The sequence below is a fragment of the Patella vulgata genome, chromosome 3, assembly GCF_932274485.2.
Source record: "Patella vulgata chromosome 3, xgPatVulg1.2, whole genome shotgun sequence".
NCBI classification, from domain to species: Eukaryota; Metazoa; Mollusca; class Gastropoda; family Patellidae; genus Patella; species Patella vulgata.
Genome location: NC_065881.2, coordinates 48,319,319 through 48,339,964, shown reverse-complemented (window position 1 = coordinate 48,339,964; position 20,646 = coordinate 48,319,319). Strand labels below are relative to the sequence as shown.

The 20,646-nt window shown below is 34.4% G+C and overlaps 1 protein-coding gene across 3 annotated transcripts; it reads right to left on the bottom strand.

The window, feature by feature from the left end:
* Positions 1-26: 26 nt before the first annotated feature.
* LOC126815674 (calpain-5) lies at positions 27-20,358 on the bottom strand. Of its 3 annotated transcripts, none has more exons than XM_056099758.1 (14): positions 19,698-20,358; positions 17,327-17,503; positions 16,597-16,728; positions 16,067-16,269; positions 12,963-13,155; positions 11,027-11,217; positions 10,732-10,809; positions 9,843-10,023; positions 9,078-9,200; positions 7,771-7,967; positions 6,915-6,932; positions 4,943-5,067; positions 3,191-3,327; positions 27-2,236 (listed from the first exon to the last, which is right to left on the bottom strand). In XM_056099758.1, exons 2-14 carry the CDS (start codon positions 17,477-17,479, stop codon positions 2,054-2,056), a joined length of 1,914 nt encoding a protein of 637 aa, XP_055955733.1. In that variant the 5' UTR covers positions 17,480-17,503; positions 19,698-20,358; the 3' UTR covers positions 27-2,053. The 3 variants fall into 3 exon arrangements, with proteins under 3 accessions (XP_055955733.1, XP_050397493.1, XP_050397495.1); XM_050541536.2 differs by lacking the exon at positions 19,698-20,358 and adding an exon at positions 19,190-19,434; XM_050541538.2 differs by lacking the exons at positions 6,915-6,932; positions 19,698-20,358 and adding an exon at positions 19,190-19,432.
* Between the last annotated feature and the right edge of the window lie 288 nt (positions 20,359-20,646).

The following is a 20,646-nucleotide window of genomic DNA, read 5'->3' as shown; positions in this document are numbered from 1 at the left end:
AAATAATGTTGTTTGAAAACCATCAATTCAGATTTAAAGATTTATTTCATTGGTGAGCACTTCAACACTAATATGTGTTCGTCTATCACAGTGAAATTATATTTATACAGCAATATACAATACCATACAATTTTATACAATAATATATTGTTCGTGTACGGTACTAACCAAACGATGGTGGAAACTTAGTATCATTGAAAATATAATAATGGTGTATATATTATGGCTACAATTCCACGGATATCACAAATAATTAATTGCACATCATCATCTTACGGAATCTATTTTTAAAGTTTGAAATTATATTTGTTATATACAAAACTAATAAGAATATAGAAAAGGGCAAAATGACATCGATAACAAGGACGGAATAGTTCAATTCTTATTTTGCATTAAATTTTTAAAGCTTAAAATTAATGATTTTTTAACAAAAAAGTAGTAAAAAAAATAAAAAAGCAACTTAACATCGAGATTCTATATACTGGACGTAACAAAGATATATTCAGTTTAAAAGGACGGAATAGTTCAACTCTTATTTTGTATTAAATTCTATAAACATATGATGTACTTACAATATTTACATATAGATCTTATTATCACAGTTAGCTTAAGTAATAAATAACAATAACAACATTCGTATAAGTTAGGTTGCCAGGAAACGAAACATACGCCCACAGCAGCTAAATCGTCCGGGCAATCAACAAAAGTTGTCGCATATTTTTACTTTTTTTCGGTAATGAAACATTTATAATACACTAAAATCTGATTAAGAGTAACAACTCATCAAGTAATTATCAGAAAATCATTAGAATTTGTTTGGTTTTTATAAAGTTCTGCCCCATGCTAACGTTTAGTATACGAAACATTTAATATCATGGATTTATTCAAGTTATCAAAATTAATTGAAAATCAATATATTTTTGTTCGTCACGAGATTTTTCAAAGTGATCAAGGGCAATAACGTTGTCAGTAATTATCGGGAATCGTTGAAAATCAACAGGATTCTTCGTCTCATGACCTCAAACACTGCGTATAAATTTAAAGTCAATCGGATATTAACTTTAGCCTCTAGAGCGTCCACAGGGCCATAACTCTGGCAGTAATTATCCGAAATCACTGAAAATCAATAGGATTCTGCGTCTCATGACCTTAAACACTGTGTATAAGTTTAAAGTCAATCCAATATTAACTTTAGCCTCTAGAGCATCCACAAGATTTTTCAAAGTGATCAAGGGCCATAACTCTGACAGTAATTATCGGAAATCGCTGAAAGTCAATAGGATTCTTCGTCTCATGACCTTAAACAATGTGTATAAATTTAAAGTCAATCGGATATTAATTAGAGCGTCCACAAGATCAAGGCCATAACTCTGGCAGTAATTATCGGAAATCGCTGAAAATCAATAGGCTTCTTCGTCCCATGACCTTAAACACTCGGATAAATTTAAAGTCAATCGGATATTAATTTTAGCCTCTAGTGGACGCCGGACAGACGGACGGACGGGGGCGACGATAATATACGACCACATTTCAATGTGGGCGTATAAAAATAGATTTCTACACGAAACATTCGAAAAAAGAGAAACCACAAGTAAGTTATAAAACATAGATTCATGATGTAAATGCATTGCCCATTTTCAAAAATAGATCATTTAGGATACCACCGAAAATTGAAACCTTTTTTAATATTGGTATATTGAAACCGCAATTTGAAATCTTATATAAAATATATGTACATGAAGGTATCATAAGTATAATGATATTGGTTAATTAGATACTGAATTTAAGATTTGTTTTGTTTTGCTATCTTAATGTATTCATCAAAATGGCTATGGTCGACTATAACAGTATAGTCGATTCTTTCAAGACACTTTAATGCTGCAGTGAAATGTCTTGCTAATTCTCGTAGTTTAAATTGTTTTACAGGAGAAATAGTTTTAATTTCTCGCCATTTGAATGTATTTTAACAACACAATCTACATTCAGTTGGGTACGGATGATATGCTGTTGTTAGGACCCTGTTGGTGTTAGTAATTGTAATATCAGTATATATTTAAAGATAAGTCAAATCAAAACTCGATCTAATAAACACAGTTACTGTTCCGGGCTTCACTGTGTCCACCTCTTTCTTTCTACCATAAAGTTTGCACGTTACCTCTTTACCGTTCTCACCTCCATGATCTTCTACACGTGCTTCAGCCAAGAAATCATTTACTAGTATATTATGGTTGTTTATCTAAAAACAAATAAATCAATCAATGAAACTACCGTCCAAGACATTGCTTTTGGTATTTCCAGGAAGTATCTGATAATGGTAATTACACCCAGAGACCTAGTAACGAAATCAAATCAAATGGGGTTTAACGTCCTTCTTTTCTGCACCAACCAGAAAAAGAGAGAGAGAGAGAGAGAGAGAGAGAGAGAGTTTAACGTCCACTCGACACAAACTAGGTCATTTCGGGACTAACATATGGTTTAATTTTATTTCAATAATTCGCTTGCGCGTAGGGGTCTTTAGCAGTGGGCGGAAACCGGGGGACTCGGAGAAAACCTACTAAGTTGGACAGGTGACCCTACTCCTTGTCACGTACAACCAGTGCTAACCAGTCTGACACCCCCCCCCCCCCCCCCCCAATAAGGTTATATCAGCTGTGCTAACTTGGTAATTTGCATATCAGGTTGTTGTGCATGACTGAAACTAATTTAAAACTACATACCAAGCCAAACATAAAATAAATACAACGGAGTCAGCGTTCGTTTATAGAAGTCATTTTCAATAAAGATAGCCTGTCATCATTCAGTATAAATTCAAACAGATAAGACCGCAACCTTCTCCGAGGCGAAACCTTTAGTACTTGTACCCAAGAACAACGCCTTGGATGGAACCTATATGGTCATGAATACTATCTTGGACACTGCTACTCATAAGGTACTTGCGTCTACAACTAAGGAAATGGAAGCGGTTAGGTCTCTTAATCGCTTAACCGTCTCCAACCTATGCGAAACGAACTACTTGTTTAGTTCCTCTTGCAAGTTTCCCGGGAAACACTTGTCTGCGATATCACCCTATTGGCAGCGGACGTAAATCCCCATTGCCTGACTGATTGATCGACTGCAACCTTTATATTTCAGGAGCTTAGGTCGATGTCTAGTGGTTAATCAAAATGTATGAAAAAATAAATTGACTTACTTCTACTATTATGGGTAATTCTGGTTTCTTTCTGTAAAACGTAGCCTTTATATTCCAACTCGGTGATACCTTATTAGCCATATAATTTGTTTTAACACTCTCACCTTCACACTTTATAATCATCAGGGGATCAAGAGCTGAATATAATCAAATATAACACATCACAATACAATCAAATACAACACATCACAATATAATCAAATATAACACACAACGATAGCATCATACAATCCCATCATAATAAGATACAGATTATCATAATTACGATTATCACCACAAGATCAAATATAATATAATAATGTGACGAAAGGATCAAATATAACACATCTCAATTATGATCTTATATAGCACCTCGCCATATGACAAAAAGATCAAATATAACACATCACATTATAATGAAATCTAACACATCACCATAATATCAAACATAACAGATCACATTATAATGGAATTTAGCACACCACCATAATATCAAAAATATTTATAACACATCACATTATAACGAAAATTAGCGCATCATCATAAGATCAAATATTTATAATAGATCACATTATAATGAAAATTAGCACACTGCCATAAGATCAAATATAACACATCACATATAATGAAATATAGCACCAAGATCAAATATAACAGAGCACGGAATGTATTAGTATACTCGATCATAATCAGATCAAGCACAATTCACAAAAATAGCCTGATCAAATCAGACACAACACAGATAAAATACATCGCTATATGTTCAATATAAATCGATCACAATGATCAAACAGAATATATCACAATAAATGAAATGGGGTTTAAAGTCCTACTTTTCTGTGTATTCCAGGCTAATGACGACGGGACATCGCACTAAGACCAAATACAATTCATCACATATGCTCAAATATAATTGATCACAACACTGTAGATCTCAAAATGGCCAAATAAAACTGATCATTATAAGATCAACCGTAATATATCACAATACTATCAAATAGTAGATCATAACATGATCTAATATAAACAGATCAAAACATCGCCTCACAATAGGATCAAAGATAACAGACTACACGATCAAATAATAAATCACATTAAGATCAAATATAACAGACCACGATAAGATCACATATAACAGACCACAATAAGATAATAAATTCAAATACGATCAAATATAATAGATCACTTTAAGATCAAATATAACAGACCACAATAAGATAATAAATTCAAATACGACCAAATATAATAGATCACTTTAAGATCAAATATAATAGATCAAAATAAGATCAAATATAATAGATTACAATAAGATCAAATATAATAGATCATAATAAGTGAAAATATAATAGATCACAATAAAAGAAAATATAATAGATCACAATAAGTGAAAATATAATAGATCACATTCAGATCAAATTTAACAGACCACAATAAGATAATAAATTCAAATACGACCAAATACAAAAGATCACTTTAAGATCAAATATAATAGATCACAATAAGAGAAAACATAATAGATTACAATAAAAGAAAATATAATAGATCACAATAAAAGAAAATATAATAGATCACAATAAGTGAAAATATAATAGATCACATCAAACTATCACTCCAATTAGAATACCTCACAGATAACAATTTTGGCTTCACAGTAGATATATAGCTGATCATAATTAGGTCAAATATATTTTAAATTACAATAAATAGATCGGTATGGTCATCGTAAAAGAAAATATGTGTTAAAGGGAATTACTACTGAACATAGATACTTACTTTGAGACGCTTTAGCTGTTTCGGGTAAAGACAGACCTTCAGCTGATAAAACAGTTATAGTTGATACCATAGAATAACCCTTGATACACGGACAACTACTAGCTGGCGCTTCCTTCGTTAATTCTCTGAAAATAGTAATAATAATATTCAATAAGTTTACATCAAACTATTGTTTTACACTTCCAGAAAGGGAAGAAATTACGCAATTTTAAAAGTAGCAAGTACCCAATATTTCGCAATTTGCTAGATAAAACCTTCTGGTTAAAAGGCTGATATTGATTCATCCTTATTTATCATTGAGCTCTTTGTAATCATTGAATATTATTAATATTTGATATATGCATCTTTTTATAAATTTTGTTTAAATTGACAAAAAACAGTTGAAAATACAGCTGTTGATAAAACAAGAACCTTGGACTTTATTAAATAGCGATATAGTAAAATAAAACATCATGGTCAAAAAGTACACAAGAACCAAAAAAAAATGAATTTGAGAAGGAAAAGCATCACCAGGCACAGTAAACCCAAAAAAATGAAACGCCCAGACTAAAGGACAATGTTGGCGTCTGCCGATATTAAATACCTGATAGAAGTTGTTAAAAGAATTTCAAATACAGTTTTAGCACAACGATCTTTAAAACGGTTGAAGAATTTAAAGAGTTACAACCGTAGAAAAGATCTATCATATATGTAATATTAGCTGACGCCTACATTGTCCTTTAAGAGCTACATTTTATAAACCAATGTTCTATTATAATCTATAACGTACATGTAGTTTTTGCGACTTATTTGAGATCTACAAAGATGGGGAGTGGCTGAAGTATAACGAATGCCATAATACAGGAAGTTACGTTCGGATAATGTGATTATCAAAAGGAACCAAGATCTTTATGATAAAAACATATTTAAAGTTTCATCCAAATCGGATAAAAACTGTGCCTCTAGAGGGTCAATAACCTTGATATACCATATTTTTACACTATTTGCGTACAAGTTACGGCCATTATGTCTGTCAGTCTTAGTCCGATTTTCACGAAATTCGAGCTCAACCATCATTAGTGTATAACGGTTTGTTTTTAAATCGGATAAAAATTGTGACCTCTATATGGACCAACGCAATTTTTCGTGAAATCAAGGGCCATAATTCAGGAAGTTACGATTCGATTTGCGCGAATATCGAACGGAATTTTGTCCGACAGTTTTGGTCCGATTTTCACGGATAACAATTGTGACCTCTAGAGGGACCACAAGCTAAAAGCGCGATTTTTCGTACAATCAGGGGCCATAATTCAGGAAAATACGATCCGATATGCGCGAATATCGAAAGGAACCAAGATCTTTGGGACATAAAAATGCATTCCAAGTTTTACCAAAATCGGATGAAAATTGTGACCTCTACAGGGTCCACAACCTTGATATACCATATTTTTACACTATTTGCCTATATGGGGCGGCCATTTTGTCCGGCAGTTTTGGTCAGATTTTCACGAAATCTAAAAATACGATTTTTCGTACAATCAGGGGCCATAATTCAGGAAGTTACGATCCAATATGCGCGAATATTAAAAGCTAGCAAGATCTTTGGGTTATAAACATGCATTTGAAGTTTCATCAAAATCGGATCAAAATTGTGAACCGAGATCTTTGAGAGATAGGCCTAGAGTCTCCACAAGCTAAAAACGAGATTTTTCGTACAATCAGGAGCCATAATCCATGAAGTTATGGCCCGCTGCATGCCAATATCGAAAGAAACCAAGACCTTTGGGAGATAGACCTATATTTCAAGTTTCGTCAAAATCGGATAAAAATTGTGACCTGTAGAGTGTCATCAAACAAATTGTGGACGGACGGACGAACAATGGCGACAATATACGTCCACATGAAAATGTGGGCGTATAAAAAGCAACATTTGGATTAAATAGGAGTGAATGTGTAATACAATGTGCTAGGCGCTGACAAATTTAAAACTTACTTCACTGGAGATATCACACTGTTAGCATTAAAATAAATTATAATAATTATAACAGCCGTTGTTTTACATGCGTTACGTAAAAAAAACAAAAAAGAAAACATAGACAAATGCTTGATTATATACACAAACATCATTCATTTTGGATTTCCCGTCTTAGTCTATATAATACTTTATATGGTCGATTTCAGTTATGGTCTATGTAATACTCTATGGTCGATCTCAGTGATTAGATAGTCTATGCAATACCCAATAGTCGATTTCAGTCATAGTCTATGTGATACTCTATGGTCGATTACAGTTATATTCTATGTAATACTTTATCGTGGATTACAGTTACATGTATATTCTATGTAAATAATATATGGTTAATTTTAGTCAGTCTCTGTAATATTCTATAGTCGATTTCAGTCATGGTCTATCTAATACCCTATCATCGATTTCAGTCATAGTCTATGTAATACTCTATCGTCATTTCAGTCATAGACTACGTGACACTCTATAGTCGATTTCAGTCATAGTCTATGTAACACTCTATCGATTTCAGACGTAGTCTATTTAAGACTCTATGGTCAATTTCAGACAAAATTCTATCGTCAATTTCAGACAAAATTCTATCGTCAATTTCAGATATCTTTAGAACTATGAATCCGATATCAAGCATGGGCGGTAATGGAATGTTTTCGGTCATTTTGAAAATTGTGATAATTCAGTGTAGGCATATGAAGGTTAGACGTTGGATTAACACAATTAAAACTGTAATTAGGGCTTTAAGCACCCAACTGGTCACGTTCGATTTGGGCAATTTTTCAAAGGTGCCATGTAGTGCACTGTCATTGTTTACTACAAGAACACTCACCTTCCTCCAGAAGAACTGCCAGTATAAAGTCGTAACATAAATTTTCCTACAGGACCTTGTTCAAAAGTTGTCGGTACAACTATATATCGACCTCGGTGTAACGATGTCGTTCCAAATACACTACGAGTTTTGCAATAATCTGAAGTAAACATGAGCTCGCCATGTATATGTACTCGGAATTTTCGGTTTTCTTCAACCTAAAACAAAGTACAGACTAATGAAACAATTAAATATAATTAATTGTGATTATTTATCGGCTATTCTAGATTACAGAAATATGACTGTAAGCCTGCTACAACTTAAGAGTTCCCAAAAATTATTCCCAACCCATGTATACTAATTAAGAATCTAGTTACTTTTAGGCTACATCAAACATACACCCATTTGAACAGCATATTTACCCTGGCTGTTAAAAAGGCGTTGCCACTGTTGAAATGTTTAAGAAAATATCCAGAGTTATACCTAATACAAAATTTCAGTTACATATGCTACAAGGTTTTAATAGCAAGAGAGAGAGAGAAATGGGGTTTAACGTCCACTGGACACAAACTAGGTCATTTCGGGACTAACATATGGTTCAATTTTATTTCCATAATTCGCTTGCGCGTAGGGGTCTTTAGCTGTGGGAGGAAACCGGGGGACCCGGAGAAAACCCACGAGGTTGGACAGGCAACAAAAAGGTTTTAATAACAATATGAGTTCTGTATCATGACGATCTCAACATTCTCAGTAATGAAAAATGTCGGTACAATACCAGTAAAATGGTAAGATAATAATATGTTATATGAACGGGTTATAGCTACATTTAGAAACCATCAGCTTAATTGAATATAAACAGGAGTACCCGGAGAAAACCCACGAGGTTCGACAGGCGACCCTACCCCGTAGACCTTGGTATCAAATCCAGTGATAGACTGTGTGGTCTGAACGGTTAGCTGTGGGAGGAAACCGGAGGACCCGGAGAAAACCCACGAGGTTGGACAGGCAACAAAAAGGTTTTAATAACAATATGAGTTCTGTATCATGACGATCTCAACATTCTTAGTAATGAAAAATGTCGGTACAATACCAGTAAAATGGTAAGATAATAATATTTTATATGAACGGGTTATAGCTGCATTTAGAAACCATCAGCTTAATTGAATATAAACAGGAGTACCCGGAGAAAACCCACGAGGTTCGACAGGCGACCCTACCCCGTAGACCTTGGTATCAAATCCAGTGATAGACTGTGTGGTCTGAACGGTTAGTGTCAGACCACTCAAACAACTGACCATCCTAAATAATTTGTTAATAATATCACCCACCTTCATTATATGAAAACCAATAGTATTTATATTCTGACCAAACGTTTGTCTTCCAGCATCTATATCATGTTGTTCTAATGATACCATTATCTTATCATTGATAGAGTTGATATCAAATAAAAACTGTTGATAAACCAATTAAAATATTGGTCAAATATACAGAAATGGGTGATACTTTGATTATTCTCTGAGTTTCATAATAACCAATATAGAAGTCAAACGTGTCATATGTTAAGTAAAATATAAAGTACAGAATAAGTTATGCACAAAACTTTAATGAGTTTATAATTATAAATACATCAGTGGACAATTATTAATTGGTCTAATTTAAAGGACATCCTTTAAATTGTCACGTGCTGAGTATGGTAAAATATAAAATATGGAGAATACAACGAAAGAAAACGAACAACAAATTGAAGACTTTCTCACGTTGATCAGATTACCACACTAAAGTAATTGATTATGGTGCTTGAATTTTACCAGTGAACTGTATCAAAGTGGTTAAAACCCAAATAATTAAGTAGTATCCGTTGTTCCGAAAAGAATAAGCGTATCCTGCCACCCACTAAGACTATCATAATTTTGAAATTTATTTGTCATCGTATATAATGCTTCCCGTTCTCGACTGCACATGGCTCAATAAGAGCAAACTACAGTATTCTGTGTGTTTGGACCGAATACTTGCAATGTTAAACTGTATACAGGACCTAGTCATATCTCTTTATTCTATCATATAATAATCATTCAATACCATATTATACGCACCTGAGGGTTACTGAGAAACGATTGAGAATTGACTACCCCACCGCCATTTCTACCATTATGATTCCATTCTGAATGCATGATAGATTCTGACCAGGTTTTCTTGATAGAGAAAAATGATGTGTTGACGAAATGACAGATATCGACATAGGTAAAATGTTGAATAAAATCTTCAAACGACATCCTGAAATAATAATTATTACACATATTTAACACCATAATCCAGCACGTCGATGTTCGGATGCTCTTTAAAATAGCACCATATAAGATTACGTCAAAGACACCAACATTGTGTCTGACGGCAAACAAAATCTAAATGGTTGTAACATGCATAGACGAGGAGTGTTGAACAGTCGACATGGATGGAATAGTAGGACTTTGCTGAACAACAGAAGAATTTAATGCAGTATAGTGGGTGAGACAACAGCAAAGGAAGATGATGCAGTAGCGATGTGTGAGACAACAGAGGAAGTTGAAGCAGTAGGGGTGGGTGAGGCAGCAGAGGAAGCTGGTGCAGTAGAGATGGGTGGTACATTATTTTTTTTAAAAAATATGGTCCCTATAACAGTACATGTCCTTCTAGTATGATCTAGAAATTTACCGGCGAAATGTCAGCGAAATAATCTCATATTTCCCCCAGGACATCTTTCAGTCTGACCGCGTCACTGGGTAACAGATTAAAAACACGAATGGATAGAAATGATTAACGTCTCGCCAATACAATGCCTTGTTCAATTTGAGACTATCAAGGTTCTGGATAAGAACTTTGTCCCGGCAACAGCGTTTCCACCTACACGTATCTAGTCTTACGCGTACTACTTATGTCCTACGTGTACACGAGACCTCGTTTTTTCTTAGCTAAACTGCTATTTCTTTATAATAACTCATTTACCAAAATTCTCCCTCATGTTCAAATTTAACTCCCATTTTCTCCCATTGCATCTGATTAACCCGTTTCCATTCTTCAGAACTAAAAAGAGAAACATTAACATACATTAGCTTGCAGATTCTAAAAGAAAATCCAATTAAAAACGGGCCCATAATAATCCAACATGGAATACAGTTTTAGCATCCAATAATGGATAATTTCCTATGAAATAAGGCTTCAGCTTATAATTTATTGGTCACCTTTTCGATACCATTTCCCAATATATCAACACTGTGTAATGTATAATAAAGATACTCACTCGTCAGACCAAGGACCATTCCATTCTCTAGAACCCCAGGGATTAAAGAGACGAATTAAATATAGTTCACTTGTACCAATGGTACCTTGTAAACTACGACTAACTTCAACATATCTAACATCTGTAACATTATAACCATGTCCTAATACTAAACCTTGTTCTGTGTATGAGCCTACTTCTGGTGTAGCACACTGCAATCAAAATGAACAGAAATATTACAAACTATAAATGCGATACAGTGATGACGGTAGGCCTATGCAAGGCTTACCTTTATCAGATGTGACTTACGCTAGCAAAACAATTTACTTAGGTTTGGGATTTTAGGTCTGTCAAACTGTCACTAATTCGTTTGTGGTCACTAACCCATTACCACGTAAAACCCGAAATGAGCTATAGTTGTGGTAACTTGTTCAATGTTGGACTAGTCTCACGGCGAGAATATGCGGAACCCTAATTCCTAATTGTTGGTAGTCGTCTATATATATATAGAGAGAGAGATGGGGTTTAACGTCCACGCGACACAAACTAGGTCATTTCGGGACTAACATATGGTTTGATTTTATTTCAATAATTCGCTTGCGCGTAGGGGTCTTTAGCAGTGGGAGGAAACCGGAGGACCCGGAGAAAACCCACGAGGTTGGACAGGCGACCCTACTCCTTGTCACGTACAACCGGGGATTCGAAATCGTCTATATAGACAGTCTAGCTTAGTTTATGTATACAAATAATGACTCGGCAGTTGGAATTGTATAAATGAAAGAAAGAGAAATTATGTTAATCTCAAAAGAAACTATTTGTACAATGCTCACTCAGACCCTTTCAATAAGTACATATACATCTATCGTTTTCGTCGAAGTAGGAGATGAGATAGTTCATAATGTACATGTAACATACTGGAAATATTATGCACCATAAAAGGTTAGTGTAACCTGATATTTATATTTATCATTGAACGATATTATTCGAGAGCTAATCAAATAGTTTTAAGTATCATTCAGTGTGTGTATATATTCTACGACAGATCTAATATATAGCCTATATACATGTATATGCAAAAAATAAGATAAAAAATTCTCATTAGCCAGAATTACCCAATTGCATAACTCCACATTTCTTTTATTACATTTCAATTATTCATACTGAACAGTTTGTCAATCGACGTAAATGAAGATGACGGATATATCCATAACTGAGAGACATTGGTCTAACACACGGCCTAAATGGAGTTTAACACAATATTTCGACTATTTTGAGACTAACATATATAGTGATTCATGTCCTAGTGTTTCCTATGCAACATTTGGAAATAGAACTTTGGCTGGACAGCCGAAAGCCATCGTTACACTTATTTAGAAGTATATGAAAAATAATGTTTTATGTAATTTTTCTCAGTACACCGGGCGTATTAAAAAACGGAATTTGCTAGGACAACTGTTTTAATATAATTTTATCGTCTACTTATCAACGGATTCCTATACAACCCAGACGCAGGAATCTAATATATACATTGCCAATATGTTCTGGGTATTATTATTAATAAACAGAAAATAGCATGGTACGCCTTTAGTTGCAGGTAATTAGTTACCCAAACAACGGTTTCGTTGTGAATGTTACTCGTTCTTTACGATCACTGGACAAGATTGTGTTAATTAGGTGATAATAATGGTAATGTACATACATAGAAATATATAAATTTATATAATTACATGGCTAAATATAGTATAATCATTATGGAGATGTCTGTATTTACTTTCTGTTAAATATATAGGTCTGGTGTAATATGCTGTATTTGTGTGTGGGTATTCTTGTTGAATCTGTTTTTAATGATAAACTACCTGTTTTACCCTGGCAAAAATAAACTCTATTCGCCGTGTCTGCGCTGCGCATAGATCATATTGTGAACTACGATAAAGTTAAAAATCGTGACAATATTTACCACAATACTACATGATATTAAAGCTCTGTTTTCCTGGGCTTCTGATAACTTGGTAAATAAAGCTGAATAGCTATCTGGATCTGCATTTTGTCGTAATTTAGCTGTTTCTAATTTCTCCGATACGCCACTGGTAAAATCTACTAACGAGTCAGCTACAGTTCCGCATTCTAAGGATTCATAATCTCCGTACATTCTGTAATAAATGTGTAGTTCATTTTTATTTCCATGAAATATGGCTTGGCAAGGAACCCGTTTAAAATGCCAGTATATGATACAATTCTATGGAATACAATTACTGTTTATCACTGAGCGACGTTTCGACTTGGCTTCTCTGAATAAACAGTTAATGTATTCCATAGAATTGTGCCCTGTGTACGAAATGAAATGATATTTTAAAGTCCTACTTGTCTGCTCCACCTGGGCTACTAAAGAAGGGCACATGCCATGCAGTGTGCTTTGAGAGGAATTTATCCCGAACAGCGGCGCTACGGCCTACTTTTTTTTCGAATTCCAACTGTCAAGGGTTCTTCTACGTGCACGCCAATGTGTACATCCGAACAATTAAGACTCCGACCTGTACAACCGATAAGGGAAAACCATGCCGGAAAATCATATGAATATCATATGCATCTTTATCAGAAAAGGAGAAATGTGGTTTAGCGTCCACTCATCGAGACAAACTAACATGGTTCAAATTCATTTCAAGAATTTGTTGCGCGTAGGGGTCTTTAGCAGTGGGAGGAAACCGGAGAAAACCCACGAGGTTGGACAAGCGACCTTACTCCTTTTCACGTTCAAACGGGGAATCGAAACCAGTACGTCACTTGACTCAATGACGGACCTTCTGATCTAAAGCATCTTTATGATATTTAACGTTATTGTATATTCCAAAATATCAATTCAAATGGTTTATCCGGACTCAGCCATGAATTATTTCATCTATATTTAATAGTTTTTCTATAATAAGCACGAATTGTTACTTTTGATTATTTTGAATCACCATGGTGATGTTATCTAATGTGATGAACGGTTTCATAGCAGCGAATAAACACACTTCTTGTTCCATAAAAGACGTCAATGGCGAATACTTTTATTGAACCTAGTAATATTGATTTCTTCTGTATTTAGTTCGAAGCGGAAAAAAACAACATAAACACTTGATAGGCATGCAGTTGAGCCAGTCTTAGCCTAAGCGATATTTGTTAATGGCATTTAAACATTAAATTATTTAATACCAGTATCTATTATTTAATATTATATCAAAACAACCCGAGATCAGCTTAATCAAAACACAAAGTACTGTGCTATATATCTTGAGTTGTTTCTCCAAAATCAGAAATGCAGATTCTATACCATTCTACATTTTTCTAAGAACTGGGACGACATAATATAATATAAAAATTATCGACGTAATTGTATAGCTTATATACTCGAACCAAACCAGTCAACATGACTGCATCATTTCGTACATAAGAGTAATCTAGGGGCGGCTGCACTGTACTGGTATATAGGTTGGGGTTTTTTATACGCCCACATTTAAAAACCGTTTAATTCTATCACCATAATGAAGGTTGAGTTCAAACGTAGCTTTCCGACAAAATGGCCGCTCCTTGTACGCAAATTGTGTAAAAGTATGTAATACGAAGTTTGTGGACCCTCTATAGAGATCATAATTTTTATCCGATTTTTATGAAACTTAAAATATATCTGTATATCCCAAAAATCTCAGCCCATTTCGATATTCGCGCATTTCAGACCTGGATTATGGCTACTGATTGTATGAAAAAAATCACGTTTTTGTTTTAGCTGTTCTCTGTCCATCTGTTGCAAAATGTGGGCGTATCTTGTCTGGCAACCACTGATTATTTATTTTGTTTGATTATATTCGCAGAGTCTCTCAGTAAGTAAGGCGCCGGTGTATTAATCAGGAGGTCCAGGGCTCGATCCTTGTATTGGCCGACAAATTCCTCAAGATTTTTCAGTCTGATATTTTCTTCTGTGGTACAGAGCGGTGAGTCTGACAAGGAAATGAAATGAAATGAGGTTTAACGTTCTACTATTCTGTAACGACTGGTCTAATGCCAGTAATGGACAAGATCATACGCCGTACAGTGTGTTATAAGGGACATTCTAACGGTCAGTGGTTCTTTTACGTGCACGACAACGTGTACACCGAACCTCAGTTTTTTTGTCCCATCCGTACGACTAGATCTTATCCTTAACAGGCTCTCCTTCCACTGCCAACACTGGGCCACCGCGGCTCCAGTCCTCGCAAGGAACAACATCCAGTTTTTTGTCTCATCCGAACGACTAGACCTTATCCTTGACAGGCCCTCCGTTGTGCACTATACTGACAAGGGGAAAAAACACTGGAAAATCTAGGGAAACTTCAACTGCCAATACTGGGACGGACAATTAAGTTTCCGTGTACACGTTAGCATACTACTGTATGGCGTATGTCCGTCTTCACCTGCTTGAGCAGAAATGTAGGGCGTTAAACCCCATTTCATTTCATTTTTATTATATTTATAATGTATGGTGCTTTATGGATTTTACAGGGAAAATATCATTCCAATCTAGTCAAATTTATTCCATGCGGGTTTTCTTCCTGGTTTAAAAAAATCAACGTCCGATAATTGTGCAATTTCACAGTTTTGCAATTAATGAGAACATGGAAAAACCTATTAGATACAGTATTGATTATATAATGTTTATTGATATTTCATTTTCTATCTTACACTTCAAACATTATGTGGGGTGTGGAATTTAAAGGGACTAATAATTAATGTTTGACATGGTCTATGTATCTGGATGTCAAATTTTGTGTGCCAAACAGTTTGAAATTCGCTGTCACTATAAACATTTCAGAAGATATTTTCATCCTTGTATTTACTGTGTACGTCTGTTTCACCAGGGTGGGTCGCGGTGGCGCAGTGAATAAGACACTGGCTGGCTAACCATGTGGTCTCGGGTTCGTTCCGGTGTTGACTGAGAAAGTTCCTTACGGCCTGGCAAGAACAGTGTCTAGGGATTCGGATGGGACGAAAAATCGAGCTTCCGCTTACACATTGGCGTGCAAGTAAAGTAGGACCATATTAACTTACTTTGCATAAGCCTTTTCAAGCAGAGCGCTCCAAAATTCATTACGCGATTTTGAATGGCAGAACACTAGTTTTCCGTCTTTTGTTGGCAATCTGTCGTCTATAACAACTTCCAACCAATCTCCAAATCTCCAAAACATGAACCTAAATATACCAGCATACTGGTTCTTGTCATCCCATTCTTGTTCTTTATGGTTGGTGACCACCTAATAATAAGATTAAATACTTTATAACATATAGGTTTTATTAAACGGAAATCTTTTAAAAGAGGGGTTCCAGATATATTTTAGAGATACAACTGTTTAATTTGGGATGGAAGTCTGTAAAAATGGTATCCTGATCTTGTGATGCTATATTTGCAAGACAACTTTGAGTTTAGGGTTGGCGAAAAGTCCCCAAATCATGTCTATATTTCCACAAGTTATATGGTGGTAAGTGATCGTAGCAATTATCAAGTCACTCATAGCTCGACTTAGTGTTTTGACGTTAAACTCCACTGCTTTAGTTACAGATTATTCTTTATGTAACATTACCTTTTGCCATAATTTCGGTTCTCTAGCTAGACTAGAACATGCTGTAACAAACCAGGTATTACCAATTTCCCCTTGATTTAAATCATCACAACTAACACCTTCTACAACCAACTTAGGTACTTTACATAATTCCTGATAGAAAAATAAAAGTTAAAGTCATTAGTCCAAAAAAGAAAAAAGAAAAAAAAAAGGTAATGTCATTTACGAATTTGTATTCAATCTCTAGGCAAAGTTCCAAATAAATTTGTTTGATTTACAAATTAATCATAAAAGTTTTAATCTACATCTAAGAATTATATTATACAAATAACTTCTATTTGCCATGCCCAGAATTTGCATTATGAATTAGTAGATTAAAAAATTAAAAGATAAATAAAAGAAAAATTAAGATCAAAAGGCGTTTGTCTATTTCTAAATCCTCAACACGGAGTAACTTTAAAACGAATTACGGGTTATAGCGGCTGTAAAATGGAAACCCACGATCTTATTTATCGAAGATATTGATTTTTGCCATTCAGAGTTGCTGTCTTTCTGCAATTAATTAATCCGTAATTAAATAATATACCCATACAAAATAATCGATTGTGGATTGATTTATTTCAATTTCTTTATCTCGGGAAAGGATTTTTGATTTATTTTTCAATTCTTTTATCCCAGAGGAGTATAATTTATACTTTCAGTTCTACCAATAGCAATATGCATAACAATACATAGATATAGATTATTGTACCTTTGGGCGTTTCCACTCTATATCTTTGTCAATCTTGGAGTTGAACAGTGATTTATTATTAGCTGGAAATTCTGGATCTTCAAATAAAGCACCTTTACTCAAACAGTCCTTTTTAATCTTTGAATAACTCTGACCTCTGAAGTTGGTGGGCATGGTTAGAGGCACTAAGTTCAAGAACTGAAACAGCGCCAACAGAAAATAAATTAATGTTACATTTTTTTAAACTTATGTAATTTATATTAACTTTGAAGGGGTCATAAAACTAGGAAACAAACTGTATCCGTACTCAATATGATAGGCGCCAAGTACTTTGCAATCATTGAATGTCAATGCAGATTTTATATGAATTTTCTTTTTTGCTAGGTAATCTCAACCAACCAAATAGAACAAGCTTTGTCATAACAGAACAGGGAAGTAAAAAAAAAATAACTCGGCAAACAATAGCTTTGGTGTGTATTGGTAAAATCTGGTATTTAACAATTATAAACTATAAAGGTATGTAAATATTTGTGATATACTACCTGATATTTGCACGTGTTAAAGATTATTATTATACAGCCAAAGATAATATTTTATAATGATAATCCGCTAAGGCCGATCAAGTCGACCTTGTCATTCACAATATCGAAGGGACATGTTTTGGTTATTGTGCCAGTAAATAATGCCTTAAACTGAATAACGTTCTTAGCTTTTTTCTTTATAATACAAAAGCCAAAGAGAGGGTTCTCGACAGGTCAGTTACAGTTACAGTCACAGTCACAAAGGCCTCCCTGTATAAGAAATAAACCATTTTATCAAATAATAAATAGAACATGCAGATAGTTCAGTATTCCCATCTGTGTTGTTTAATCTATATTTATTGAAAGGATCAAAGGTGTGGGTCGGGGATTCTAATCCACTATTTAAAATGAATATAATCAAATAATTTCATTTTTCATGGCTTCGCTGTTTTATCGGTGAATTATTAAATTTCTTGATTTACTGTTTGGCGAATGGATAAATTGTATATTATGTGCAAATCGTTAAATATTCCAAGCCAACGATTAATTAAATACAATTGTACATGTTCGTGCGTTTGGAAACATCAAATAGGCATTTTAAGCCTGACAGGTAACTAAACGACTGACTAAAAAAAGGTGCTTTAAACGAAAATTAGGTGCGGGAATAAAATTAGTTAAAAAAAAACAATATCCAGAAATAGCTAAATAATACCCTTTTATGTATATTCCCAGCATCCATTCTTGGTTTAATATATGAATATAATTTCTAAAGAGATGGAAAATGTAAAAATGAATCTAAGAGATGGAAAATGAAAGAAGGAATCTACGAGATGGAAAAATAAGAAATATAAGGAGTTACATACAGAAAACGAAAAAAGAAAAAAAAGAAAAAAAAGAAGAGATTTAAGGAAAAATAGGATATATAATTTGGCTGAAGAAGAAAGCATTATATCAAATACTCTGAACCTCCTTATAATTTATTATAAAAATGTATACATATAAATTATAAACTGATAAGCCTATGTATACTATAGGTTAATGGTGCAATAATTTAAGAGGCGATCATTCGCTCGTAAATCGTGTTATATAAATAATCATAATTTTCAGATGCGAGATCAAAGAAAACACCAATGGCCTACATTGAAACAATCAGTTTAAATAATTTGAAAACCCAATATCATACTTTTAACACTGCCTTTGTGTCACGTTTTGTTCCAGAACCGGAAGAATTGGCTTTCCGGTATATTTACTACAAATAAATGCGATTGAATGGACTAATACAATATAAACACGCAAGGATGGCCTAAAGCAGCTACACCAAAACATTGGCAATCGATAAAATGCAAGAAAAGTGACTACTTACAGTAAAATATATTTATTCCAGGTCTACACTATAAAATGTGTCCATGCATGCCCGTAAGGACGTGATTTAGCTCTAATAAATGTCCAAAATCGGATCAGAGTCAACAGGTCCAATCGAGAGAATTATCTGACGGTGTTTGACCCAAGAGTTCTCCCCCTTTCGTCTCAAAACAATAAAATCGATCTTCACAACTTAGTGTATAGCAACGGACATAATATTTATCGTATGACCGACAGTCACATTGTTTATTAAGAAAGTACTATTGACATAATTATAATGTTGCGTACACATAAAAATAATATTGAAAGCATATATTTAAGCAGTCTATGTCCATGAGTTGTGAACTTTGCAATCTTTTTGCCACTTCAATAAATATTGCGCAAGGTGACCTTTGGACTTAAATTTGATCACATTGAAGGCCTATTCTTTAAATTCTAACCTCACCCAAAGCCCCAATAGAGGAATAGTGTATTAAGAATAAAAGGGACACTTCAAAATAGTAAAATACCTTTCATATCCCTATCTTTATTTGTAGTTTTAATCAAATGTCTAAAGTGATAAAAATAATCATTTCAGAATATACTGTCAATGTCAATCAGCAATAAACATACAACTGCATTAATAATTGGTTGGAGTCGGCCACAGCTAAATCATTGGATGCAATCATCAAATTTTCTCAATATCATGAGGTGAGGTGAAGGGCGTAGAGAGAATTATCAGGCTGAAATAAAATAAAATGGGGTTTAACGTCCTACTCTGACTGGGCTAATGAATGGGGCATACAATGCCGTGAGGGAAAATTCGCCTGAAAAGCACTAAAGCCTCTTATAACTGCCAAGGGTTCTTTTATGCACACCCCAGTGTGAACAAGGGACCTCAGGTTTTTTATCCCATCCAATTGACTACATACATTGTCCCTTGCCAGACCAATAACTAGAGGGAACCACATCGAGAATTCCCAGTGAACTTTCTCAGTCAAAAAGGGATCCAACACTGGACCTCCAGGTAAGCGAGTCAATCTTACTCACTGAGCCACCGTTTATTAGGCTGAATATGACACGACAGCCTTTTTGACGAGCCAAAATCTGACCTTTGATGTTAACAACATCCTACATACAGTATAAAAGTTAATCAGTAAGAATGAATTCAATAAATAGAATGTCGATCCATCCTCACTCGACAGACTACGTTACTCTACATCTAGCCTCGGCTGTATGACAGTAAGTGATATGTACCTAGCCTCGTCTGTATGACAGTAAGTGATATTTACCTAGCCTCGGCTGTATGACAGTAAGTGATATGTACCTACGCCTATACAATTGCGATGCGACACCGGTTTACTTATTATGAAAACCTGCCGCTTTTAAAAAAGTTATCAAAATTTTGTCGTTCGAAGCGCATATAGAATTTTCGAATAAACTTGAAAGAAAAACAGCTTCAAACTTTGAAATATTTGT